Consider the following 27426-nt stretch of genomic DNA (forward strand, 5'->3'; position numbering starts at 1 on the left):
ACCCACAACCACTACCATCTAGAAGGATAAGAGCAGCAGATACCTGGGAACCCCACAACCTGGAGGTTCCCCTCCAAGTCACTCACCACCCTGACTTGGAAATAGATCACCGTTCCTTTTCCGTCACTGGGCCTGGAACATTATCCATAACAGCACTGTGAATGTGCCTACACCACAGGACCACCAGAAGGCAGCTCACCACCACCTTCTCAAGGACAACTAGGGTTGGGCAATACGGGCTGGCTTGCCAACGATGCCCACATCCAGTGAGCTGAACTCAAACAAGGTCTTGACCATCCTTCTCCAATCTTCTCTCTTGGCCAATATTTATCGCTCGATCCACATTACTAAAATTAGCTGGTTGCTATCTGATGGCTGTTCATGGGAGCTTCCTCTGCGCAATTTGGCTTCTGCGTTTCCTACATTACGACAGCAGCCACACTTCATTAGCTTTAGCGGCACACCTTGGGGTTGTGTAAGAAGCCACACAAATGCAAGTTCATTCTTTTTCTACACCTCCAAACAACCAGCAAAACATATAGAAAGCAAAATACTGCGGATCCTGGAAATCTGAAATAAAAACAGGATACGAGGCAGCCGGAGGGGAGAAATGTTGAGAAAGGAAGATCTTACCCGTTTTCGTGGTGGTCCATGATGTAGTGGTCGATCTCTGTCCCGGGTAGCGGCTGCACTGGCGGAGGGGGCAGAGGCACATTGGACCAGTTGGATCCTGCGTTCTTATGTGGCTTAACGCTGCTTTTGTTTTTCTTCTTTTTCCCACTTTTGCCACCTGCAGAGGGTCACGAGACATTTTGTCACACACCAGTGAAATGAAACAGTGAAGGCACTTCTCAGGTCAGTAGCAAGAGGAGTGGCCCGCACTCCAGCACGACTGATTGGTATTTTTATCAATGATTTGCTGTGCAGAAACAGACCACTTTGTGATCAACACAAGCATCCTCCCATCCTGCTTTGCCTAAATCCGTCAACCTATCTTTCCAATCCTTTCTCGCTCTCATGTGCTTATCCAGTTTCCCCTGATGCTAATCTATACTCTTCACCTCAACCGCTCTTTGTGAATTCCACATTCTCATCACTCTCTGGGTGATAAAGGTTCACCCGAACTCCTATTGGATTTCTGAGTGACTGACTTACTGTAGTGACTCCTACTTCTGATCTCACAAGTGAAACCATCTTCTCTAGGCCACTCGTTCGCCCTCTTGAAGACCTCTATCAGGTCACCCCCTTGAAGACCTCTATCAGGTCACCCCCTTGAAGACCTCTATCAGGTCACCCCCTTGAAGACCTCTATTAGGTCAGCCTCTTGAAGACCTCGATCAAGTCACCTTCTTGAAGACCTCTATCAGGCTACCCCCTTGAAGACCTCTATCAGGCTACCCCCTTGAAGACCTCTATCAGGTCACCCTCTTGAAGACCTCTATTAGGTCATCCTCTTGAAGACCTCTATCAGGTCACCCCCTTGAAGACCTCTATCAGGTCACCCCCTTGAAGACCTCTATCAGGTCACCCTCTTGAAGACCTCTATCAGGTCACCCTCTTGAAGACCTCTATTAGGTCAGCCTCTTGAAGACCTCGATCAGGTCACCTTCTTGAAGACCTCTATCAGGCTACACCCTTGAAGACCACTATCAGGTCAGCCTATGAAAGACCTCAATCAGGCCACCCTCAATCTCCTCTTTTCCTGACCCCAGCTTGTTCAGTTTGATGTTTTTCCTGCAACATGCTTTTATTCCCCTCAATATCCTTGTTATTTTTCTTGGTTCCTCCTCCTGGCTCCTCCACTTCTCAAGGTCCTGGCTCAGATTGGGATAAAATTCCATGGGATGCAATTTATGGCCCATCCCACCAGCAACATCTTCCATCCCCTCCAAAGTCAATGGAGATTCGAACGGTTCGTCGTGTTTTACAGCCCCACCCCGGCGCGATGTGGCCTTAAAGTCCCACCCATGGGTTCCGCACCCAGTCTGGGGAGAAGATCGGTGAGTACCGGGTGAGTTAAGCAACTGGAGGAGCATGTTAGGCCAAGTTCCAATCTTTCTAATTGCCCACTTGAATCACTTGACGCAGAGGGCGAGGGAAGAAGTGGAAGGGAGGGAGTGCTGTGGAGCAATAACCCAGAGATTGTCAACACCATGAGGAGAGGGGGAATGGCCAGAACATGCACTTGCTCCCTGTCAAATAGGACAGAATGAATTAAACTACAGGGAAAAGAGGCCAACCTTCTCTGAATGTCATTTGAGCCAAAGAGAATCTCTATTTCACACTGTGGTGACTGTTTCTTCAACATGGTCATTTCACTTTGTGCTGTTTGATATGAATACCACAATATTCCTTTCTATTTCAAACAGAACTCAAGAAATAGAAGAAAAGATTTTCTTCCAGTTAGCTGAATTTGTGGGCGCCTGTTTCATCGCTACAACTGATAATGGAAGAGAGGGAACCAGCAGCTTATCGGTCGAAGGATCGATGATTGGCCTGGAGTGGAGTGAAGAGTAGATCAAATATTATGAGGTGAGTTTTGCCCAGGAGATGAGTCAGAAAATGGGCAAGGTGAAGTGAAGGGTAACCTCTGTGTGATGGAAGGACATGGCCAAAAGGAGGTCAAGACAGCGACATTGCTAATCTTGGCCAAGGCGACACAAAGACAACCAATGAGCTCTTGAGGTTGGACCTGAGGGTGGAGAAGCAGAGGAAAGAGGGCTTGAGGAGGTGGTTAGCTGCAGAGGAAAGGTTTGTCCTTCCCTGCCTTGAATAACGGTGAAGTCGCAGGCTGTCTATGCCGAAGACTGTCACACGTTAAAGTAGCTCCATATTATCATCATTCTCTGGATAAGGACATTTCTCCTGTTTTTCCTATTGGATTTATTAGTGACTCAACATGCTCAGGCCAATCCCACCAATGACACAACAGGCATCCCATAACTTTCTAATTCGAGATTGCGAAGGTGAGGGCTGTGTGACAGGAATGGCCGAGGTGAGACATAGCGAAGGATTTAGGCCAACACTGATGAGGAAAGAGATCAACAGCTCAGCTGTTGTGACAGAGAAAGTGTTAACGCAGAAGAGTTAAGAGTTGGTGGACGAGGGAAAGAATCAAGGAGATTTTTTACCAGGGCCGGAGGTGAGGAGACTGGGGTAAGGACCAAGTCAGTGGCGTGAACGGTACGGGGGAGGAGTAAGTGGGAAGGAGATAGTGAAGTAGCCACAGGAGGAGCTTGGGAACATTTATCACAGTAAATCATCCTGAGGTGTTTGACAGGAGCACTGTCAGACTAAATCAGATTGTGTCACATGAGGAGATTTATTGGTTTGAAGCAGCGAGAGAGTTGCAGAGATGTTTACTGGAGAGAATTCCGGGGCTTACGGTTTGGTCAGCCGGGGCATGACCGGCAATTATGGAGTGATCGAAATCCGGGCAGCACCCGAGGCTGGAATGTGAGGAGGGCTGATATCTCGGAGGGCCGTGGGGCAGGAGAAGATTACAGAGGTAGGGAGGGGTGAGGCCAAGAGGAATTTGAAAATGAGGATGAGAATTTTATAACCTTTGCAATTGCTTGCTCAGGAACCAATGTCGGGTCAGTGTACATAGGGGTTGATGGGCGAAACGGAGCTGGTGTGAATTAGGATACGGGCAACAGAGACTTGAATGGGCTGCAGTTCACAGTGGATGGGAGAGAGAAGGTCGACCAAGAGGACATGAAAATGGCGCATAATGAAATGAAAATCGCTCATTGTCACAAGTAGGCTTCAAATGAAGTTACTGTGAAAAGCCCCTAGTCACCACATTCCGCCGCCTGTTCAGGGAGGCTGATACGGGAATTGAACCGTGCTGCTGGCCTGCCTTGGTCTGCTTTCAAGGCCAGCGATTTAGCCCTTCGCTAAACAGCCCCTGCTGTTTCAGAGACAATCAGCATAAGAGACAATCAGCAATGAGACTAATGGATGGAAACCATCAAGGTAGACAGGTATGTGCCAGAGGTCAGAAGATCAAGGGCTGACCTCATTGAGATGTTTTAAGTTGATCAAAGGATTCATTGGGGGAAAGAGTGAGGGGAACTATTTCCTCTGTTATAGGGAGTGTGGAACAAGGGACCATAACATTAAAGTTGGATCCAGCGTGATTTTAGGAAGGGTCTTGTCATACAAAGAGAAGTGGAAATCTGGAAAGCCCTCTCCCAAAAAGCTATTGAGGCTGGGTGTCAATTGAGAGTTGAGGGGGGGGGGGGGGGACCGAAAATACTGCAAACTGTGGAAAGCTGAAAATGAATAGACAGAAAATGTCTGAAGCGCTCAGCCAGTCAAAGAGCATCTGTGGAGGCAGAGGTAGGTTGGTGTTTCAGGCAAGACCGGTTTTGACAAATTGACCCGTCTGAAACATTAACTTGTTTGTTTCCTTTCCCTCCAGATGCTGTCAGAGTGTTTCCAATATTCTCTGGGGTATTTCGATTGTCGAGTGAACAGATTGAGATGTTCGGCAGGAGAAGCCGACAGGAAAATGGGGAATGGTCTCTGTGCGAGAGTCAATCAGGGAAACTGTCCTGTGTCACTTCTACTCACTGAAGGAAGACAGTCAGTTCGGGGGTGGGTGGGTGGGGTGCAGAGTCGGAATCGCCACACTGGAATGATGTCTTTGTAAGTGTCAGGAATTGGAAAGAATTTGCTGTTTGCGCACAGCAAGTAATTTATATGATAAATAGTGGCACGTGTCACAGAATGTTGCACGCTATCTTTTTCTCTTCCAGAGAGTGGAGGATATTGCATATTGTTATTTAGATACCAGGCGCTCGCTCCAACTAATCCTAGTGCAGCTAAAAAACACAATGCATGCAGAGTAAAGCTCCATCTATGCTATCCCATAAGCACACCCAGGCAAGGTAAAACATACATTGCATGCAGAGTAAAGCTCCCTCTACACTGTACCCATTGTGGTGATATGATCTGCATACTCGTCTGCCATTGGGCCAGAACGTCGGCTTACCATTGGCCCTGGTCGGTCATGTGCCTCTCGACCGATTGGCCGAGAGGCTGAGTTAACCACGCCTCTATTAATGAGGTATAAATGGTCAGATGCCTGACGATCGTCCCTTTCCATTGTAGACGATCGCAGAGCTGTGTTCTAGTCAATTAAAGCCAGACTTTGGTAAATCACTCGCCTCGCGTACAATTGATGGTACATCACCCATCAAACACTCCCAGGACATGTACAGCACGGGGTTAGATACAGAGTAAAGCTTCCTCTATACTGTCCCATCAAACACTCCCAGGACGGGTACAGCAAGGGGTTAGATACAGAGTAAAGCTCCCTCTGCACTGTCCCCACCAAACACTCTCAGGACATGTACAGCACGGGGTTAGATACAGAGTAAAGCTTCCTCTACATTGTCCCCATCAATCACTCCCAGGACAGGTACAGCACGGGGTTAGATACAGAGTAAAGCTCCCTCTGCACTGTCCCCACCAAACACTCCCAGGACATGTACAGCACGGGTTTAGATACAGAGTAAAGCTCCCTCTGCACTGTTCCCATCAAAGACTCCCAGGACAGGTACAGCACGGGGTTAGATACGGAGTAAAGCTCCCTCTGCACTGTCCCCACCAAACACTCCCAGGACAGGTACAACACGGGGTTAGATACAGAGTAAAGCTCCCTCTACACTGTCCCCATCAAACACTCCCAGGACAGGTACAGCACAGGGTTAGATACAGAGTAAAGCTCTCTCTGCACTGTCCCCACCAAACACTCCCAGGAGAGGTACAGCACGCGGTTAGATACAGAGCAAAGCTCCCTCAACACTGTCCCATTGAAAATCCGAAGGCAGGTTTGGAAAATGATTGAAACTCCCTCTCGCCTATGCTTGTGATACCATGTCCCGTATACACAATCTCAGAAGCATGTTTCTCACTCCACCAGACATGTCTCCAATCCCCTGTGAATTCTGACACTTACGAGATTTTTTAAAAATCACTCTTTCTGCTTTTCAGAAATTAGTTTAAAACATTCTGAGGTCAGCACTTTGTTTAAACAGTGAATTTTGCAGAGAGTGGTCTGGGATGTTCAGAGGTGGTTACAAGCTGGGCCGCCTTCTGCATCTTGGATTTGCTCAAAGAAAAGGACTTCAATCCCTTCAGTGTAACATCTACTCGGAGGCCGTGCCTCTTGGACAACATCAGGATAGTGAAGAAGGAATAGTTTTGTCATACCTTGAAACATGCTCAGTGTATCGCTGCCAAACCCGTTTACGATGGGGCGCAGGGTATATGGTGTTAGTTTTGAGGACAAACCTGAGAGACTTCTTTCCGAGCTGTTATGGGAACTGGAGGTGCTGAAGTCCTCAGAATGGTTGTGAGGCATTCTGTTAGACAATCCCTCAGCCAATCGGTAGTCAGGGATGAAAAGCAGGGCTAAAGGTCAAAGGGTAAAAGTCACAGTGGCATCAGGTGTTTAGCTCATAGCACAAGCACATGCACGAACATGCCGTTAATGCGGATGCTGCGGAGAGTTTGAGGGGAAAAAATTAAAATGCTCGCACAGGGTGAAGAAGTGAATCTCACCATCGGTGACCTTTGTTTCAGGCGCATTCAAACACATTTTAAGGTTATTTCAAGCCATTCAGCAACAACACAAACCACCCTGTGGAAGCGACTCCACTTGGCACATCACTGTCTGTTCCGCTAGAAATCAGGAGAGCCTCTCGGTCAAAGTCTAATATTTCCTCTTCCATATCCTCAAAGTTTAAAAAAAAAATTTAGAGTGCCCAATTCACTTTTTCCAATTAAGGGGCAATTTAGCGTGGCCAATCCACCTAGCCTGCACATCTTTGGGTTGTGGGGGTGAAACCCACACAGACACGGGGAGAATGTGCAAACTCCACGCAGACAGTGACCCAGAGCCGGGATTGAACCTGGGACCTCGGCGTCGTGTGAAAGCAAAGCTAACCCACTACGCCACCGTGCTGCGTCAAAATCATTCCTAACTCTGCTACCCCTTTCCTTACTCATGAAGAGCTGTTCCCATATCACCCCTCTGCTCGCTGGGAATGCCTCCGTCTTTGAGTTCAACTCCCTCCATGGCCTCACAATTCCACCTTCCCTATTTGTGTAACCCCTCCCTCCCGACCCTTTTGCGACCTCTGCGCCCCTTCAATTCTGATCTCTTGTGCTACCCGAGCATTAATCATTCCAGCTTTGATGTCCGTGCTTGGGGCTTAAGCTCATGAACTTCCTCGGTAAACCTTTTTCCCTTTCTTTTCTCCTGGGAGACACTCTGTTTCTCCGCCTCTCTCGCTGTGTGAGATGCTCCTTAAAACCTCCCTCTTTGGACACGATTTTATTCGTCTGTCTCAACATCTCCTAATATGGCTCGGTGACAACTTTTGTTTGATAATGCTCCTGAGAATTTGGGATTTAATTTTTATTGCTAAAGGCACTTTGCAAATATTAGTTGTTCTTTGGTAAGGAATCCATGGTAATTCAACTGCAGCGGCTGCAACAATTCAATTTCTGTTTGACTGTAATTTTAATTCTCCGTTTAATTGTCGTTTTGTGTCAAGGTCACTCTGGCGTGAACTGTGTTAGGAAGCTGAATTAACCTGCCAACAGTCCAAAATAAATCTTCAGTAAGGCCAATTTCGATAAATGTTAAAATAAATTGGATGACGTGGAATAGTGAGATTAGGAGTACGTTGGATTGAGGGACACGGGGAGAGGGTGGGGAGGTGGGATTGGGGGATATGGGGAGAAGGTGGGTAGGTGGGATTGGGGGATATGGGGAGAAGGTGGGTAGGTGGGATTGGTGGATATGGGGAGAAGGTGGGTAGGTGGGATTGGGGAATATGGGGAGAAGGTGGGTAGGTGGGATTGGGGGATATGGGGAGAAGGTGGGTAGGTGGGATTGAGGGATATGGGGAGAAGGTGGGTAGGTGGGATTGAGGGATATGGGGAGAAGGTGGGGAGGTGGGATTGAGGGATATGGGGAGAAGGTGGGTAGGTGGGATTGAGGGATATGGGGAGAAGGTGGGTAGGTGGGATTGAGGGATATGGGGAGAAGGTGGGTAGGTGGGATTGGGGGATATGGGGAGGAGGCGGGTAGGTGGGATTGGGGGATATGGGGAGAAGGTGGGTAGGTGGGATTGAGGGATATGGGGAGAAGGTGGGTAGGTGGGATTGGGGGATATGGGGAGAAGGTGGGTAGGTGGGATTGGGGGATATGGGGAGAAGGTGGGTAAGTGGGATTGGGGGATATGGGGAGAAGGTGGGTAGTTGGGATTGGGGGATATGGGGAGAAGGTGGGTAGGTGGGATTGGGGATATGGGAAGAAGGTGGGTAAGTGGGATTGGGGGATATGGGGAGAAGGTGGGGAGGTGGGATTGAGGGATATGGGGAGAAGGTGGGTAGGTGGGATTGGGGGATATGGGGAGAAGGTGGGTAGTTGGGATTGGGGGATATGAGGAGAAGGTGGGTAGGTGGGATTGAGGGGTACGGGGACAAGGTGGGTAGATTGATCTAAATTCAACCAGAAAATTCACATTTGCATGAAGAGGATGTAAAATCCAACCCAAAATCTGTTGAATAGATTGTTTTATGTTCAATTACATAATACCAAGGTCCCGATGGTGAAACTCCCTCATTAACATACAGTTTAAGGCATTTAGTTTGTCTGCCAATTGAACCAGCGCGCAAAGCCAGCTTCAACTTACCCAAGGTGGTACCATCCTCTCACTCACCGTTATTAAACTTGCTCTGATCCGGGAGCGAGTAACCACAGCTGGTCAAGTCCGGCTTTGGTTGGATGGAGGCCTTCCACTGAGGGTCGGGGAGGTCCACGGCCAGCTCTTGGATGCTGCTGGAATGCAGGAGCTGGGTGGTGGCGTAAGGTGTGGCTTGCGTGATCTGGCCCGGGCTGTTGAAGCTGGTCTTGGTGGTGACGTCAATGCTGCTGTAAATGGCACTATCGGAGAGCATAGTGCCCGACTTCTCGCCCTGGCCTGCTGTGGCATCCGGGCACGGGGAGGAGATAGGGCAAAGGGAGAACAGAAGGAGAGCAGAGAAAGAGAGAGAAATGAAAAGCAAGTCAGTGAGCTGTGAGAAAGATTGTAAACGAAAACGCATTTAACATGGAAAATAAACGTGCGATCTTGAACAAGCGTGTCATTGGGACAGATGTAGCCCACGAGCCAACAGAGGGGAGATTATATACAGGCACTGCCCTGTGGGATCCATCTGTTATCTGCTGAGTGTCCTTCACAATCCACTGAACAAACCTATCCTTCAGATATAAAAACAATACTGATAATACTGGAGTTCCATAACAGGACCCTCAACAGCTGACTTCAGTTTATACTTCTCATCCTCCTGTTGAACTCTTCACACCGCTTCGCTACTCTTGCACCCACTGCACGACCCCCTCCAGCCCTCGGACCCTCTGAGATCTCTGCACTCCTCCAAGTCTGGTCTGGTGTGCGTTTCCGACTTCAATCACACCTTCATTGATGGCCATGTTCCAGCTGCCCAAGCCCAAAGTTGGAGGATTGTATCCCTAAAATCTCTCTGTATCCCACCTGGCTTTCTTCTTTGTTGATGCATCTTTAAACATGCCACGTTGGCCAAGCTTATGGTCATGTGACCGGGTAGCTCCTTAAATGGCTCGGGGTCAAATTTCTGTCCAATAGCAAGCCTGTGATGTTTTACTCTGTGAACGCACTATATAAATACAACTGCACACTCAACACAGGAACATAACACAAAACGCCTCAAGGTGCTTTACAGAGGCGTAAAAGAGACTTGAATATCGAACATCCCATTTGTCTGGAATGCGATGGCTCAAAGGGTATTGGGAACAAATTCAAATGCAATGCCCAAGAGATACTGTACTTACAAAACTAAATAATACTAAATAAAAGGAAAGGTTTAGAGGGCTGTGGGGAAAGAGTGGGAGGTTTGGAACTCATTGAATTGCTTTATCAAAGGGCCAGCACGGTTACAATGGGTCAAACTGGCTCCTTCTTTGCTGTATCAGTAAATCTCCATTCCTCCAGCCAGCTCGAGTCTGATCTGCAATTTAATAAGATTATCGCTGATCTCCCCCAACTCCACTTCCCCTCGGCAACTGCTATTATTGCAGAAAATCACTCCGGCACTGACTGATGTCGTCCAGCCAGGAAAGGAATTCCGGGACGGGTGTTTAACCAGTCTATTGTGTGAACTCTTCATTGTGCAATTGCAGCCCCCTTCTCTCCTGTTTATTGATACGCCTACACTTGGTTGTCCTCTGAACACTGCTCTCTTGTTATTCCCGAACTCCCACCACCATTTCCTACTGACTCATTCTCCTCCTTTCACTCTCAATTCATTGCAACATCTGTCCCTCAAACTGATTCCCTCTCGGGACCCCCGAATCCTGGAATTACTGCTCTCTCCTTAGGTTTTTTCCCCCGTTCCTCCCACAATAAAGGAGGCAGTGCGTTGTGGTATTGTCACTGGACCAGTAATCCAGAGGACCCAGATTAATGCTCTGCAGACCCAGGTTCAAATCCCACCACAGTAGATGGTGAAATTTGAATGCAATAAAAATCTGGAATTAAAAGTCTAACGATGACTGGGAAACCATCGCTGATTGTCCTAAAAACCCATCTGCTTCACTCATGTCCTTTTGGGAAGGAAATCTGCCGACCTTACCTGGTCAGGCCTACATGTGACTCCAGATCCACAGCAATGTGGTTGACTGCTAACTGCCCCCTCAAGGGCAATTAGGGATGGGCAATAAATGCTGGCACAGCCTCCGATGCCCAAGTCACATGAACAAATAAAATAAAAAGCAACAACTCCTTAAAACCCAAGCATTCACGTTGTCTATCCATCAGGGTTCAATTCACCTCCTGCTTTCTGCTAGGGTTTTCACCTTGGCTGCTACCCTGAACTATGGACCTCCACCTCCATCAGTGAAAGTCATGCTGCTGGGAGAAGGGTGGGACAATTAACAAAACAATTTATCTCACGCTTCAGGTTTTGATCTACTATTTCTTTGATTTTATCTTCCATTCCAGCCAGTCACAAATCCGAGAATAATGGCAGATAGGGAGCATTGCTGTGGCCCATCCGACCTGTCTCACAAGAGCTAGTGATACCTTCTGTATCACAATAGGTCCACTCTCCACCCCAGCCAAAACCAGGTGACGCCTGTCTGCACCGCACACTCAGGCAGGGTAATCCAGATCCCAGTCCCCCCCCCCCCCCACTTTTCCCCCAAGGCCCTGGAGAACCTTTTTCCCTTCAGGTGCTTATCCGAGTCCCTTTTGAAAGGGAATCTGTCTCCTCCACACTCCCACATTTCCATTTTCAGATACTAGTAATTTTCTGTGTTAAATAAAAAATCTTCCTCATGTCAATCTCCATAAATCAGTGTCTCCCAGTTCTCGCCCTTTCCTCCAACAGGAAGAGCTTCTCTCTACCTCCTCTGTCCAGCCACCTCCTGCTTTTGAACACTTCTATCAAATCTCCTCTGAACCTTCTCTACTCGAAGAATGGTCTCAGCTTGGCCTTACAGCTGACGTCCCTCATCCCCCAGGAACGGTCTCATCAATTCTCTCAGCACCCTCTCCAATGCCTTCACCTTGTTCCTCGATTCGCCCCAAGTTTGAGAGTCTGATTCAAGGTAAACTGGCACGTGAGGCAGAGCAGACACGTGGAAAAGCTTTCCTTCACACAGAATGAACGGCCTGAGGTTTCGGTGGAAGCAGTTTCGTGATTTTCAAACCGGGAAATGGATAATTACCTGAAGAATCTGCGGGTCCACGGGGTACAGACGAGGGGCAGAGGCACCAGGTTTGTTCCTTTTGCAGAGGGCCAGCAGGGAAGCAAAGGGCCAAGTGGCTTCCTTCCTTGCTGTAAGCATTCTGTGACTTTCACCACCACCTTCTCAAGGGCAATTAGGGCTGAGCAAGAAATGAAAAACAAATCTCTGCAATTTCTCTCTAACTGACCCAGGCATTTTTACTCTTGCTTGAAGGAATTTTGCCAATCAGCGCCCACTGCCTGAGCAGGCAGCCTGTTCAAAGTCCATTCTCTGCTCAGATAATCAAATCCTTGCATCTAATTCAGGGGTGGGCAAACTACGGCCCGCGGGCCGCAAAGGTCTTTATGGGGCCCACCAAGATCAAGTCATTATAAAAAAAAAAATTTTTTAACTTTTTTTTATTTTTATTTTTATTTAAGGGGTGTTACTGGTATAGGGTGGATACATTGACTTGAGTAGGGTGATCATTGTTCGGCACAACATGTGTTTCATGTGAAGTTTCTACTTTAAAATATTAATTAATAAAAATTAATTGCTTTTTTTTCTTTAAACTGAGTTACTTTGTTTTTCAAATAAATGTGTTTCATGTAAAGTTTCTACTTTAAAATATTAATTAATAAAAATTAATTGCTTTTTTTTTTAAAAAACCTTTTATTTTGGCTATTTTAAATATTAATTATTTTACTTAATATACTATGCGGCCCTTTAAAATTGTGAATTTCTGAATGTGGCCCTTGCACGGAAAAGTTTGCCCACCCCTGATCTAATCTAACCCTGGCCTGACACAACACAAAATTGTGACGCGCGATCTTCTCTAGCCTTTTCAATTGGAACAAACTGTCAACTTGAAAATAAACTATTTCCTTCATCATTTGATCATGATCATAGAACATAGAACATAGAACAGTACAGCACAGAACAGGCCCTTCGGCCCTCGATGTTGTGCCGAGCAATGATCACCCTACTCAAACCCACGTATCCACCCTATCCCCGTAACCCAACAACCCCCCCCCCTTAACCTTACCTTTTTTAGGACACTACGGGCAATTTAGCATGGCCAATCCACCTAACCCTGCACATCTTTGGACTGTGGGAGGAAACCGGAGCACCCGGAGGAAACCCACGCCGACACGGGGAGGACGTGCAGACTCCGCACAGACAGTGACCCAGCCGGGAATCGAACCTGGGACCCTGGAGCTGTGAAGCATTTATGCTAACCACCATGCTACCGTGCTGCCCAAAATCCACAATGTCATCATTAGACTTTTAATTTGACACTTTTATTCAATTTCAATATCTGTCATAGGCAGATTCGATCCCAGATCCCAAGAGCATTAACCTGGGTCTCCGAATTACTCACCCAGTAACAATACCATTACACCACTGCCTAGCTCTAGTGGGCTGCCTCCCGCCGTGGAACACGCCCATACATTGGACTCCACTTTCTGTGGTGGACTAAATCCTCAATCAGATCAAGTCTGATCTCAGGTCTAGAGTCCCAACTTTCCACGCCCATCTTAATGATTAAATGCAGTTCAGCCTCTGCAACTCCTGCTGTAGTACTCCTGCACACCATAGAACCATAGCATGATAGAAAGGTTACAGCAAAGGAGCCATTCGGCCCACCTTGTCCATACCAGCCCGAGGACATCCAGGTGCCCTTTATAATCCCATTTTCTGACTGTAGTCCTGCAGTTTACAGCACTCAAGGTGCAGATCCCGGTACTTTTGAAAAGAGTTTAGGGTCTCTGACTCCACCACCAACTCGGGCAGTGAATTCCAGACTCCCACTACCCTCTGTGTAAAAAGGTTCGTCCTCATGGCCCCACTACACCTTCAGCCACTTGTTATGGTCCAGGGTTTAGAGAACCCCAAAGTGTATCATGGAGTTCACCTGACCCACAACTTTTACTAGATTTTGGTTATGGGGAACACAAGGGCCCACTTTACAGGTGTGATGTAACAGAGAACTAAGAGTATTTTTAAATAAAAACAATGTTTATTCTATGAACCCAGTTAACACTTTATAAACATATAGTAAGTGTCTTAACAACCATCAATTCAAATACACCCCCCAAAGAATACAGTACTCTATAAGTAACCCTTAAATCTTTCATTTTACCATCCATAAGACAAAAACCCTTTTTACAGAAAGACAGCAGGTTTAAATTATCTACTGAGAGCAGTTCCACTTTGAAATCACTAAATGAACATTCTTTAGCTTGCAGAGATTCACACACATCTTGCTGTGACTGCAGCTTCTCCAAATCTAAAAGGAAAAGCAGACAGACAGCCCAGCTCCACCCACTCTCTGGCATCACTGATAAACACTCATTTCTTAAAGGTACTCTCACATGACACACTTGAATCTATGTCCCCTGGTTCTAGAACCTCGCCACCAAGGGAAACAATTTTACCCTGCCCACTCTATCACTTCTCCTCATAATTTTGTACACCTAAATTAAGTCACACCCTCGATGATCTTTGCTCCAAGGAAAATAACCCAACCTTACTTTTATATTCTATATCTGTGCCCAGTGAAGGAGAGCATTCCATGTTTTGTTTACAATCTTGTCTACTTGAACTGCTGCCTTTAGGCACCTGTGTACTTAAAAGCCAAGATCTCTCACTTCATCTACCCCCTTAGTATATTCCCATTCATTGCGTACTCCCTATAACTGTTTGACCTCGCTAAATGCTGACCTCACGCTTCTCTTTGTTAAATTACATTTGCCACTTTAACGCCCGTTCCACCAACCCATCTATATCATTCTGGAGATTGTAGCTATCCTCTACACTGTCCACCACTCGGCCAATTTTTGTGTCGTCTGAAAATTCCCCAATCATGCTCCCTAAGTTTACGTCCAAATCATTAATATATAACACAAACAGTAAGAGACCCAACACCGAGCCCTATGGAACACCACTTGAAATAACCTTCCAATTGCAAGGGCAGCAATGGACCATTACCCTTTGTTCCCAGTTACTAAGCCAACTTTTTATCCAGTTTGCCACATTGCTCTGTATTCCATGGGCTTTCACTTTCTTGACCAATCTGCATTGTGGGACTTTGCCAAATGCTTTGCTAAAATCCATGTACACCACATCCACTGCACTACTTTCATCAATCCTTCTTGTCACTTCCTCAAATAATTCAATCAAATTTGTGAGGCAAGACCTTCCTTTAACAAATCCATGCTCACTCTCCCTGACTATTCCATGCCTTTCTATGTGACAGTTAATCCCATCTCTAAGGATTGATTATACAGTACTAATTTTCCCACCACCGATGTAAGACTAACTGGCCTATAATTGTTTGGCATTTCCTTCGATCCCTTTTCTTTTTCAAAATTTTAGAGTACCCAATTCATTGTTTCCAATTCAGGGGCAATTTAGCATGGCCAATCCACCTAGCCTGCACATTTTTGGGTTATGGGAGTGAAACCCACGCAAACATGGGGAGAATGTGCCAACTCCACACAGACAGTGACCCAGAGCCGGGATCGAACCTGGGACCTCGGCGCCGTGAGGCCACAGTGCTAACCCACTGCACCATCATGCTGCCCCTTCGATCCCTTTTTAAACAATCGAACCACGTTTGCATTTCTCCAGTCCTCCGGTGCCTCACTCTATCTAATGAGGATTGGAAAATGATCCTCAGATAATCTGCTATCTCCTCCCTGACCTCCTTCAGTAGCCTCGGAAACAATCCATCTGGCCCTGGCGACTTATCACCTTTCCAGGATTCCAACTCTTCGAGTACTTTCCCTCTGTTTATGATTATCCCATCCAATCTCTCAGTGTTCCTCCTGGACTATATCTGTATCATCCATTTCCTTTGTAAACATGGAGACAAAATATTCAATTTAAACCTTTCTCACAGCCTCTGCATCTACACACAAGTTCCCTTCTTCATCTCTGAATGGTCCCACTTTTTCCTTCCGAAGAACGCAAATATCTTCATAGCTGGGCCTTACAATCAGAATTTTCACATTTGCAATTCTCATTGGTTACTCAAAGGAAAAACTCTTGTTCTCCACACTTTTGGAACTCCCTGATAAACACCCCAGCCACAAAGAAAGCAGCGCAGACCCGTTTCCAAATGGCTCACCTGCTCGATTGAAGTTCCCCATTCCCCCGAGGTCTCCAAGGTCAGTGGGTCCATTGCTGCTCCCGTTCACAGGCAGGCTAGTGGCAGGCCAGGAATCTGCCAGCCATGGATAACTCGACTCACCCGGATTCAACAGGCCTGGTCTGCTGCAATTTGAGAAGCCGGCAAATTGAAGGGAAAGAAAACGCTCCACAAATCATTTCCAACCTCTCAGCTTGCCGACGCATCACTTGGCTACTTAAACATGGTGACAATTCTTGGTGAGGGTTTCTATCTCTTCTGAAATTCCAGGAGCGGGCCCTAACCTTAGGAACGCTGCATCTTTCTGCTCCAATCACCCTGTCATTCCAGCCGGTTCCTTTCACTGGGATGGCCCAGCTACAGGACTGAGTCAAGTCGGAGCAGCAACCAATCAAGCAATCTATGGTCCCCAAATTTCATTAACCTGTCACTGATATCGTGCATTCAGCTGCTTGGCTCAGAGGCTCTGGAGCTCTATCCCTACATCTCTCTACCTCTCTCTCTTCCTTTAGGATGTCTGTGCCAAGCTTGTGACATATTCTAACATCTTCTCAGGGAAAATGCTGGAAAATCTCGGCAGGTCTGGGAGCATCTGTAGGGAGAGAAAACAGCTAACGTTTTGAGTCCAGATGACCCTTTGTCAAAGCTAAAGGGCATAGGAAATGGGAGATATTTACATTGTAGGGTGAGGGAATGAAAGATGAGTCATAGCCTGACATTGTGTCACAGACCGGACCCTCGATAGTGCAGCCCTATCACTGAGTGACTGACTGGCCCTCGATTGTGCGGCCCTATCACTATCACTGAGTGACTGACTGGCCCTCGATTGTGCGGCCCTATCACTATCACTGAGTAACTGACTGACCCCTCGACAGTGCGGCCCTGTCACTGAGTGACTGACTGACCCCTCGATAGTGCGGCTCTGTCACTGACTGACTGACTGACCCCTCGACAGTGCGGCCCTGTCACCGAGTGACTGACCCCTCGATAGTGCGGCTGTGTCACTGAATGACTGACTGACCCCTCTATAGTGCGGCCCTGCTGCTGAGTAACTGACTGGCCCCTCGATAGTGCGGCCCTGTCACTGTGTCACTGACTGACTGACCCCTCGATAGTGCGGCCCTGTCACTGTGTCACTGACTGACACCTCGATAGTGCGGCCCTGTCACTGTGTTACTAACTGACCCCTCAACAGTGCGGCCCTGTCACTGTGTCACTGCCTGACTGACCCCTTGATAGTGCGGCCCTGTCACTGAATGATTTACCCCTCGATAGTGCGGCCCTGTCACTGAATGATTGACCCCTCGATAGTGCGGCCCTGTCACTGAATGATTGACCCCTCGATAGTGCGGCCCTGTCACTGTCTCACTGACTGACCCCTCAACAGTGCGGCCCTGTCACTGTGTCACTGCCTGACTGACCCCTCGATAGTGTGGCCCTGTCACTGAATGATTGACCCTCTCAATAGTGCGGCCCTGTCACTGAATGATTGACCCCTCGATAGTGCGGCCCTGTCACTGAGTGACTGACTGACCCCTTGATAGTGCGGCCCTGTCACTGTGTCACTGAGTGACAGAACCCTCGATAGTGCGGCTCTGTCACTGAGTGACTGACCCTTGACAGTGCGACCCTATCACTGAGTGACTGACTGACCTTAGATAGTGCGGCTCTGTCACTGTCTCACTGACTGACCCCTCGATAGTGCGGCCCTATCACTGAGTGACTGGCTGACCCTCGATAGTGCGGCCCTGTCACTGAGTGACTGACCCCTCGATAGTGCGGGCCTGTCACTGAGTGACTGACTGACCCTCGATAGTGTGGCCCTGTCACCTAGTGACTGACCCCTCGATAGTGCAGCCCTGTCACTGAGTGACTGACTGACCCTCGATAGTGCAGCCCTGTCACTGAGTGACTGACTGACCCTCGATAGTGCGGCCCTGTCACTGTGTCACTGACTGACCGCTCGATAGTGCGGCCCTGTCACTGAGTGACTGACTGACCCCTCAATAGTGCGGCCCTGTCACTGAGTCACTGACCCCTCGATAGTGCGGCCCTGTCACTGAGTGACTGACTGGCCCCTCGATAGTGCGGCTCTGTCACTGAGTGACTGACTGGCCCCTCGATAGTGCGGCCCTGTCACTGAGTGACTGACCCCTCGATAGTGCGACCCTGTCACTGTGTCACTGACTGACCCTCGATAGTGCAGCCCTGTCACCTCGTGACTGACCCCTCGATAGTGCGGCTCTGCTGCTGAGTCACTGACTGGCCCCTCATTAGTGTGGTCCTGTTACCGAGTGACTGACCCCTCGACAGTGTGGGCCTGTCACTGAGTGACTGACTGACCCCTCGATAGTGCGGCCCTGTCACTGAGTGATTGGCCCCTCGATAGTGCGGCTCTGTCACTGAGTGACTGACTGACCCCTCGACAGTGCGACCCTGTCACTGAGTGACTGATCCCTCAACAGTGCGGCCCTGTCACTGAGTGACTGACTGACCCCTCGATAGTGCGGCCCTGTCACTGAGTGACTGACTGACCCTCGATAGTGCGGCCCTGTCACTGTGTCACTGACTGACTGACCCCTCGATAGTGCGGCTCTGTCACTGTGTCACCTAGTGACTGACCCCTCGATAGTGCAGCCCTGTCACTGAGTGACTGACTGACCCCTCGATAGTGCGGCCCTGTCACTGAGTGACTGACCCCTCGATAGTGCGGCCCTGTCACTGAGTGACTGACTGACCCTCGATAGTGCGGCCCTGTCACTGAGTGACTGACTGGCCCCTCGATAGTGCAGCCCTGTCACTGAGTGACTGACTGACCCCACTATAGTGCAGCCCCTGTCACTGAGTGACTGACCCCTCGATAGTGCGGCCCTATCACTGAGTGACTGACTGACCCCTCGATAGTGCGGCCCTATCACTGAGTGACTGACTGACCCCTCGATAGTGCGGCCCTGTCACTGTGTCACTGCCTGACTGACCCCTCGATAGTGCGGCCCTGTCACTGAGTGACTGACTGACCCCTCGATAGTGCGGCCCTGTCACTGAGTGACTGACCCCTCGATAGTGCGGCTCTGTCACTGAGTGACTGACTGGCCCCTCGATAGTGCGGCTCTGTCACTGAGTGACTGACTGACCCTCGATAGTGCGGCCCTGTCACTGAATGACTGACCCCTCGATAGTGCGGCCATGTCACTGAGTGACTGACCCCTCATTAGTGCGGCTCTGTCACTGAGTGACTCACTGGCCCCTCGATAGTGCGGCCCTGTCACTGAGTGACTGACCCCTCGATAGTGCGGCCCTGTCACTGAGTGAGTGACTGGCCCCTCATTAGTGTGGTCCTGTTACCGAGTGACTGACCCCTCGACAGTGCGGGCCTGTCACTGAGTGACTGACTGACCCCTCGATAGTGCGGCCCTGTCACTGAGTGATTGGCCCCTCGATAGTGCGGCTCTGTCACTGAGTGACTGACTGACCCCTCAACAGTGCGACCCTGTCACTGAGTGACTGATCCCTCAACAGTGCGGCCCTGTCACTGAGTGACTGACTGACCCCTCAATAGTGCGACCCTGTCACTGAGTGACTGACCCCTCGATAGTGCGGTTCTGTCACTGAGTGACTGACCCCTCGATAGTGCGGCTCTGTCACTGAGTGATTGCCCCCTCGATAGTGCGGCCCTGTCACTGAGTGACTGACCCCTCGATAGTGCGACCCTGTCACTGAGTGACTGACTGATCCCTCAACAGTGCGGCCCTGTCACTGAGTGACTGACTGACCCCCTCGATATTGCGACCCTGTCACTGAGTGACTGACCCCTCGATAGTGCGGTTCTGTCACTGAGTGACTGACCCCTCGATAGTGCGGCTCTGTCACTGAGTGATTGACCCCTCGATAGTGCGGCCCTGTCACTGAGTGATTGACCCCTCGATAGTGCGGTTCTGTCACTGAGTGACTGACCCCTCGATAGTGCGGCTCTGTCACTGAGTGATTGACCCCTCGATAGTGCGGCCCTGTCACTGAGTGACTGACCCCTCAATAGTGCGGCGCTGTCACTGAGTGACTGACCCCTCGATAGTGCGGCCCTGTCACTGAATGACTGACCCCTCGATAGTGCGGCTCTGTCACTGAGTGACTGACTCCTCGATAGTGCGGCCCTGTCACTGTGTCACTGAATGACTGACCCCTCGATAGTGCGGCCCTGTCACTGAGTGATTGACCCCTCGATAGTGCGGCCCTGTCACTGAGTGACTGACTGACCCCTCGATAGTGCGGCCCTGTCACTGAGTGACTGACTCCTCGATAGTGCGGCCCTGTCACTGAGTGACTGACTCCTCGATAGTGCGGCTCTGTTACTGAGTGACTGATCCCTCGATAGTGCAGTTCTGTCACTGAGTGACTGACCCCTCGATAGTGTGGCCCTGTCACTGAGTGACTGACCCCTCGATAGTGTGGCTCTGTCACTGTGTCACTGACTGACCCCTCGATAGTGCGCCCCTGTCACTGAGTGACTGACCCCTCAATAGTGCGGCCCTGTCACTGACTGACTGACCCCTCGATAGTGTGGCCCTGTCACTGTGTCACTGACTGACTTCTCGATAGTGCGTCCCTGTCACTGAGTGACTGACTGATCCCTCGATAGTGCAACCTTGTAATTGTGGCTGACCTTTTCACAGTTTGGCCACTCTAGCCTGATCTTTAGAGACAATCGAGATCTTTGAGTTAAGTTAACTTACCTTCCGTTACCCATGATTCCTCCATCAACACGTTGGAAGGTGACTTCATTATTAGCACAGGAAGGAAAAAGAAAGAGGAAAAGAAATGGACACTTTGTTAAATAATCTTTCGGCATGTCACATCACGCAGAGTAAGGCAGGTATTACAAACCCTGAGCCTTCCCTTATACCATTCATCAGTTATAAAACAAGGCCACTCCAGTATGTGCTTCTGCTAAGAATTAATTCGGAATTTCCTCTACAACTCCAAGGAGATGCTAACGCCCATTATTCTGTTGGTAATTGTTGGTTGGAATGGCAGGAAACCCTGAGAACTGCAAGCACTTTTTCAAAATTGTGCCTTGAGGTTTCAGCACCCATCTGAACAAGCAGACCGCGTCGGCCCACTCAAAGGGTGGTGGTTCTGACAGTGTGGCACTCCCTCAGTGCTGTGCTGCACCATCGGTCAGTGTCACACACTAAACTGAGTGGCGTAGGACCCAAATCTACACATCTTTGACGGAGAGGTGGAGCAGAGTCACAGGCCGAGCTCTGTTTGTGGGAGCTTGCTTCGCACAATTTGGCACGATTTGTTTTTGATATGACAAGAATGACTGCACTTCGAAAGGACCTTTTTTGGTTACAAAGTACTTTGGGATGTCACGCAGGGTGCTACCGGAATGTGAGTCCTTTTGTTTTCTAATTTAAGACCATCATATTTTTCATTTAAATACTTGCACACCTCAGTGCATGAGTTGGACCTGTCACGATGTAATTGATGGGTGCGTCTGATGATTTCAGTGTAACGACTCTGTGCCAAAGCAAAAACATGGCTCATGACAGCCTCTCTGTCTAATTTGTACAATGCAATGATACATCAGAAGAGGGAGCTATCCTTCGCCTGGCTATACCACAGATGCTGGGACGTCAGACTGGGTCCAGAGTTTACAATGCTGAGCTGGACTTGAGGACAAACAAATACCCAGCAGCCACAGTGGGCACAGGGTAATATCTGTAGTTCAAGTTGGTTATTGTGCAAAGTTTATTTTTAATTATATCGCTATGAATATTTTTAGCAGTTAAAAACAAACTTCAGAAGCGACGAATAGTTTCAGTAAAATTGAATTTGGGGGCGATTTGGACTGGGGTGATGATGAACTGGGTCACACAGATTCCCGTTACGAACCGGTAGCGTTGAGCGCACCACTGGCCTGAACCAGGAAATTCAAACCCTAACTGGTCGACGCTGGTGGTTATGCTCGACACAAGTCTCCTCTCACACAAAGTCACCTCACCCTATCCTTCCCTCCGATTCCTTCCTGCCTGGTGTCCATCCAGCACCCCCCCGCCCCTTAAACATAGCCACACTGTTACCCTCAACCACTCCCTGCGGTCGCGAGTTCCACACTCTCACCAGTCTCTGGGGAAAGAGGATTCTCCTGAATTCCCGATTGCAGTTATTATCCAATGCCTCAATGGCCTCAACTATCACGCAAGACAAAACAAAGGAGCAGGGCTGTGGAAGTGAAGGGGGTGATGTTTAAAACCACTGCGCAACCTTGCTGACTCGATACATTTAATCTAACTTCAAGATTCTCAAAGCTGGCAAAGAAAAAAATTTACGAATGGTAGATGTGATTTTGGGAAATATGCTTCGGCAAAAGGCAAAAATAAAACAGTAAAGTATAAAATATTTGGGTGCACAGTGTGTTTGTTTGGGCAAGGGAGGTTGGCGGTGGTGGGCGAAGGAACACATCCCATTTGATTCGATAATCGTTATTCACCGGACAGGTACAGCATGAGGTTAGACACAGAGGAAAAGGTCTCTTTTCACCAGCTTGTCCAATCCTCCCAGGCGCTGGGCCAGATCTGGCCCACCATTTCTCTCCATCCTCCCCCATGCACCCGGTGTTCAACATGCCGGTAAATGGAGCGGAGTGGGAGATTCTGATGGGAGCTAGTCTGGCGGAGACAGTGGTGACTGAGTGGGGCGCAGAATGGCTGCTGGTAGGTGTGTGTGTGAGAGAGATAGAGTGAATGAGTGAGTGTGTGTGTGAGAGCGCGAGTATGTGAGAGAGAGAAAGTGTGAGCGTGTGAGAGAACGAGTGTGTGTGAGAAAGAGTGAGTGAGTGTGTGTGTTTGAGAGCGCGGGTATGTGAGAGAGAAAAAGTGTGTGTGTGTGAGAGAGTGAGTGCGTATGAGAGAGAAAGAGTGAGTGAGTGTGTGTGAGATATACAGTGAATGAGTGAGTGTGTGTGTGAGAACGAGTGTGTGTGAGAGAGAAAGAGTGAATGAATGAATGAGTGTGTGTGTGAGAGAGAAAGAGTGAATCAGTGAATGTGTGTGTGAGAGAGCGAGTTTGTGTGAGAGAGAAAGAGTGAATGAGTGAGCGTGTGCGTGAGAGAGCGAGTGTGTGTGAGAAAGAGTGAGTGAGTGTGTGTGTTTGGGAGGGCGAGTATGTGAGAGAGAGAAAGTGTGAGTGTGTGAGAGAGTGAGAGAGAAAGTAAGTCCAAGTGTGAGAGGGTGGGGGATGAATGTGAACGAGACAGTAGAAGTGAGTAGTTCTCATTTATCCTCAGCTCTGTGCAACAATACAGTTTCCCAGCCACTGACACAGTCTGTGAGGGCACATGACTCCGCACTCTGAGACTGAGAGTGAGGTGGACACATGCACACACACTCTAACACTCTAATAGCTATCTCTATGAATCACTAATTAGCAAAAAATTATCAGTGTATTACTTTGGCGTCGGCTTATTTGTGCTCATCAACTTGTTTCTTTGCTTCGCACCTCAACATTTTCTTAAAATTGTTTTTTTAATGTGTGCAAACTTTTATCATTCTGAAATTTGCTCATAGGCCATTTGTGTGAAAAAAAAGTTGAAAGGTGGATCCTCACTCATAAAGCCTGATGCAGACCATCCCCATTAAACACTCCCAGGACAGGTACAGCACAGGGTTAGATACAGAGTAAATATCCCTCTACACTGTCCTCATCAAACACTCCCAGGACAGGTACAGCACGGGGTTAGATACAGAGTAAAGCTCCCTCTGCACTGTCCCCATCAAACACTCCCAGGACAGGTACAGCATGGGGTTAGATACAGAGTAAAGCCTCCCTTGCCTAAACAAACACACTGTGCACCCAAATATTTTATACTTTACTGTTTTATTTTTGCCTTTTGCCGAAGCATATTTCCCAAAATCACATCTACCATTCGTAAAATTTTTTCTTTGCCAGCTTTGAGAATCATGAAGTTAGAGTAAAGCTCCCTCCACACTGTCCCCATCAAGCACTCCTAGGACAGGTACAGCAGGGTGTTAGATACAGAGTAAAGCTCCCTCTACACTGTCCCCATCAAACACTCCCTGGACAGGTACAGCACAGGGTTAGATACAGAGTAAAGCTCCCTCTCTACTGTCACCATCAAACACTCCCAGGACAGGTATGGTATGGGGTTAGATACAGAGTAAAGCTCCCTCTAAGCTCCAAAACCTAGGACCTGGCTCTCCACTCTGCAACTGGATCCTTGATTTTCTGACCAACAGACCACAATCAGTAAGAATAAACACCAACACCTCCGCCACAATATTCCTCAATACCGGTGCCCCGCAAGGCTGCGTACTTAGCCCCCTACTCTACTCCCTGTACACACACGACTGCAAAACTTGGTTCCAACTCCATCTACAAGTTTGCTGACGATACGACCATAGTGGGCCGGATCTCGAATAACGACGAGTCTGAATACAGGAGGGAGATAGAGAACCTGGTGGAGTGGTGTAACGACAATAATCTCTCCATCAATGCCAGCAAAACTAAAGAGCAGGTCATTGACTTCAGGAAGCAAAATACTGTACACGCCCCTGTCAGCATTAACGGGGCCGAGGTGTTGATGGTTAGAAGTTTCAAATTCCTAGGGGTGCACATCACAAAAAATCTGTCCTAGTCCACTCATGTCGACGCAATCACCAAGAAAGCACAAGAGCGCCTATACTTCCTCAGGAAACTAAGGAAATTTGGCATGTCCACATTAACCCTTACCAACTTTTACAGATGCACTATAGAAAGCATCCTATCGGGTTGCATCACAGCCTGGTATGGCAACTGCTCGGCCCAGGACCGCAAGAAACTTCAGAGAGTCGTGAATACCGCCCAGTCCATCACACAAACCTGCCTCCCATCCATTGACTCCATCTACACCTCCCGCTGCCGGGGGAAAGTGGGCAGCATAATCAAGGATCCCTCCCACCCGGCTTACTCACTTTTCCAACTTCTTCCATCGGGCAGGAGATACAGAAGTCAGAGAACATGCAGGAACAGTCTCAAAAACAGCTTCTTCCCCACTGTCACCAGACTCCTAAATGACCCTCTTATGGACTGACCTCATTAACACTACACCCTGTATGCTTCATCCAATGCCAATGCTTATGTAGTTACATTGTATATCTTGTGTTGCCCTATTATGTATTTTCTTGTATTTTCTTGAATTTTGTTTAATTCCCTTTTCTTCCATGTACTGAATGATCTGTTGAGCTGCTTGCAGAAAAATACTTTTCACTGTACCTCAGTACACGTGACAATAAACAAATCCAATCCAATCCAATCCTCTACACTGCCCCCATCAAACATTCCCAGGACAGCTACAGCATCGGATTAGGTACAAGTAAAACACCCTCTACACTGTCTCCATCAAACACTCCTACGACAGGTACAGCAGGAAGTTAGATACAGACTAAAGCTCCCTCTACACTGTCCCCATCAAACACTACCAGGACAGGTACAGCACGGGGTTAGATACAGAGTAAAGCTCCCTCTACACTGTCCCCATCAAACACTACCAGGACAGGTACAGCACGGGGTAAGATACAGAGTAAAGCTCCCTCTACACTGTCCCCATCAAACACTACCAGGACAGGTACAGCACGGGGTTAGATACAGAGTAAAGCTCCCTCTACACTGTCCCCATCAAACACTCCCAGGACAGGTACAACAAGAGGTTAGATACAGAATAAAGGTCTACACTGTCCCCATCAAACACTCCCAGGACAGGTCCAGTACGGGGTTAGATACAGAGTAAGGCTCCCTCTACACCGTCCCCATCAAACACTCCCAGGGCAGGTACAACAAGGGGTTAGATAAAGAGTAATGGTCCCTCTACACTGTCCCCATCAAACACTCCCAGGGCAGGTACAACAAGGGGTTAGATACAGAGTAAAGGTCCCTCTACAATGTCCCCATCAAACACTTCCAGGACAGGTACAACAAGGGGTTAGATACAGTGTAAAGCTCCCTCTACACAGTCCCCATCAAACACTCCCAGGACAGGTACAGCACGGGGTTAGATGCAGAGTAAAGCTCCCTCTACACTGTCCCCATCAAACACTCCCAGGACAGGTACAGCACGGGGTTAGATACAGAGTAAAGGTCCCTCTGCACTCCCCCCATCAAACACTCCCAGGACAGGTATAGCACGGGGTTAGATACAGAGTAAAACACCCTCTGCACAGTCTCCATCAAACACTCCCAGGACAGGTACAGCACGGGGTTAGATACAGAGTAAGGCTCCCTCTACACTGTCCCCATCAAACACTCCCAGGGCAGGTACAACAAGGGGTTAGATACAGAGTAATGGTCCCTCTACACTGTCCCCATCAAACACTCCCAGGGCAGGTACAACAAGGGGTTAGATACAGAGTAAAGGTCTCTCTACAATGTCCCCATCAAACACTTCCAGGACAGGTACAACAAGGGGTTAGATACAGTGTAAAGCTCCCTCTACACAGTCCCCATCAAACACTCCCAGGACAGGTACAGCACGGGGTTAGATGCAGAGTAAAGCTCCCTCTACACTGTCCCCATCAAACACTCCCAGGACAGGTACAGCACGGAGTTAGAAACAGAGTAAAGGTCCCTCTGCACTCCCCCCATCAAACACTCCCAGGACAGGTATAGCACGGGGTTAGATACAGAGTAAAACACCTTCTGCACAGTCTCCATCAAACACTCCCAGGACAGGTACAGCACGGGGTTAGATACAGAGTAAAGCTCCCTCACCACTGTCCCCATCAAACACTCCCAGGACAGGTACAGCACGGGGTTAGATACAGAGTAAAGCTCCCTCTACTGTCCCCATCAAACACTCCCAGGACAGGTACAGCACAGGCTTAGATACAGAGTAAAGCTCCCTCTGCACTGTCCCCATCAAACACTCCCAGGACAGGTACAGCACGGGGTTAGATACAGAGTAAAGCTCCCTCTACACTGTCCCCATCAAACACACCCAGGACAGGTACAGCACGGGGTTAGATACAGAGTAAAGCTCCCTCTACACTGTCCCCATCAAACACTCCCAGGACAGGTACAGCACGGGGTTAGATACAGAGTAAAGCTCCCTCTACACTGTCCCCATCAAACACTCCCAGGACAGGTACAGCACGGGGTTAGATACAGAGTAAAGCTCCTTCTAAACTGTCCCCATCAAACACTCCCATATCAGATTGTATCCTGTGACAGTTGCGAAACTCTGAAAAATCAATTGGAATATTTGTTTGAAAATGACATTTATTTAATTTCTGTGTCAATCTAGGAGGAGCTGTCGTGACTGACTGCCTCATCTTTAACTGGGGCATTACGTCCATCTGCCAAAAACATGAAACAGGCGTCCGGCCGGGTGGGCGGTGGGGGGGTGTGGGGGGGGGGGGGGGGGGGGGGAGCGATTATCTCCTATTTTAGTCTATTCTCAGCTCATTCCAAAATCAAAGACTCTGTGTAC

General features: G+C 48.6%; 1 protein-coding gene across 18 annotated transcripts in view; it reads right to left on the bottom strand.

Moving 5' to 3' along the window:
* Positions 1–27426, bottom strand: part of robo2 (roundabout, axon guidance receptor, homolog 2 (Drosophila)) — a 1648725-nt gene that overhangs the window by 51317 nt on the left and 1569982 nt on the right. For 12 of the 18 annotated variants that reach the window (XM_038801330.1, XM_038801331.1, XM_038801322.1 and 9 more), the window contains 5 exons: positions 20675–20717; positions 15924–16069; positions 8745–9008; positions 6304–6423; positions 634–790 (listed from right to left, as the gene is read on the bottom strand). In XM_038801330.1, the coding sequence (XP_038657258.1) occupies positions 634–790; positions 6304–6423; positions 8745–9008; positions 15924–16069; positions 20675–20717 (730 nt within the window). The remainder of the gene's footprint in view (positions 1–633; positions 791–6303; positions 6424–8744; positions 9009–15923; positions 16070–20674; positions 20718–27426) is intronic. The other 6 variants (XM_038801329.1, XM_038801332.1, XM_038801340.1 and 3 more) reach the window with 3 other exon arrangements.

Source organism: Scyliorhinus canicula, chromosome 7 (genome assembly GCF_902713615.1).
Source record: "Scyliorhinus canicula chromosome 7, sScyCan1.1, whole genome shotgun sequence".
NCBI classification, from domain to species: domain Eukaryota; kingdom Metazoa; phylum Chordata; class Chondrichthyes; order Carcharhiniformes; family Scyliorhinidae; genus Scyliorhinus; species Scyliorhinus canicula.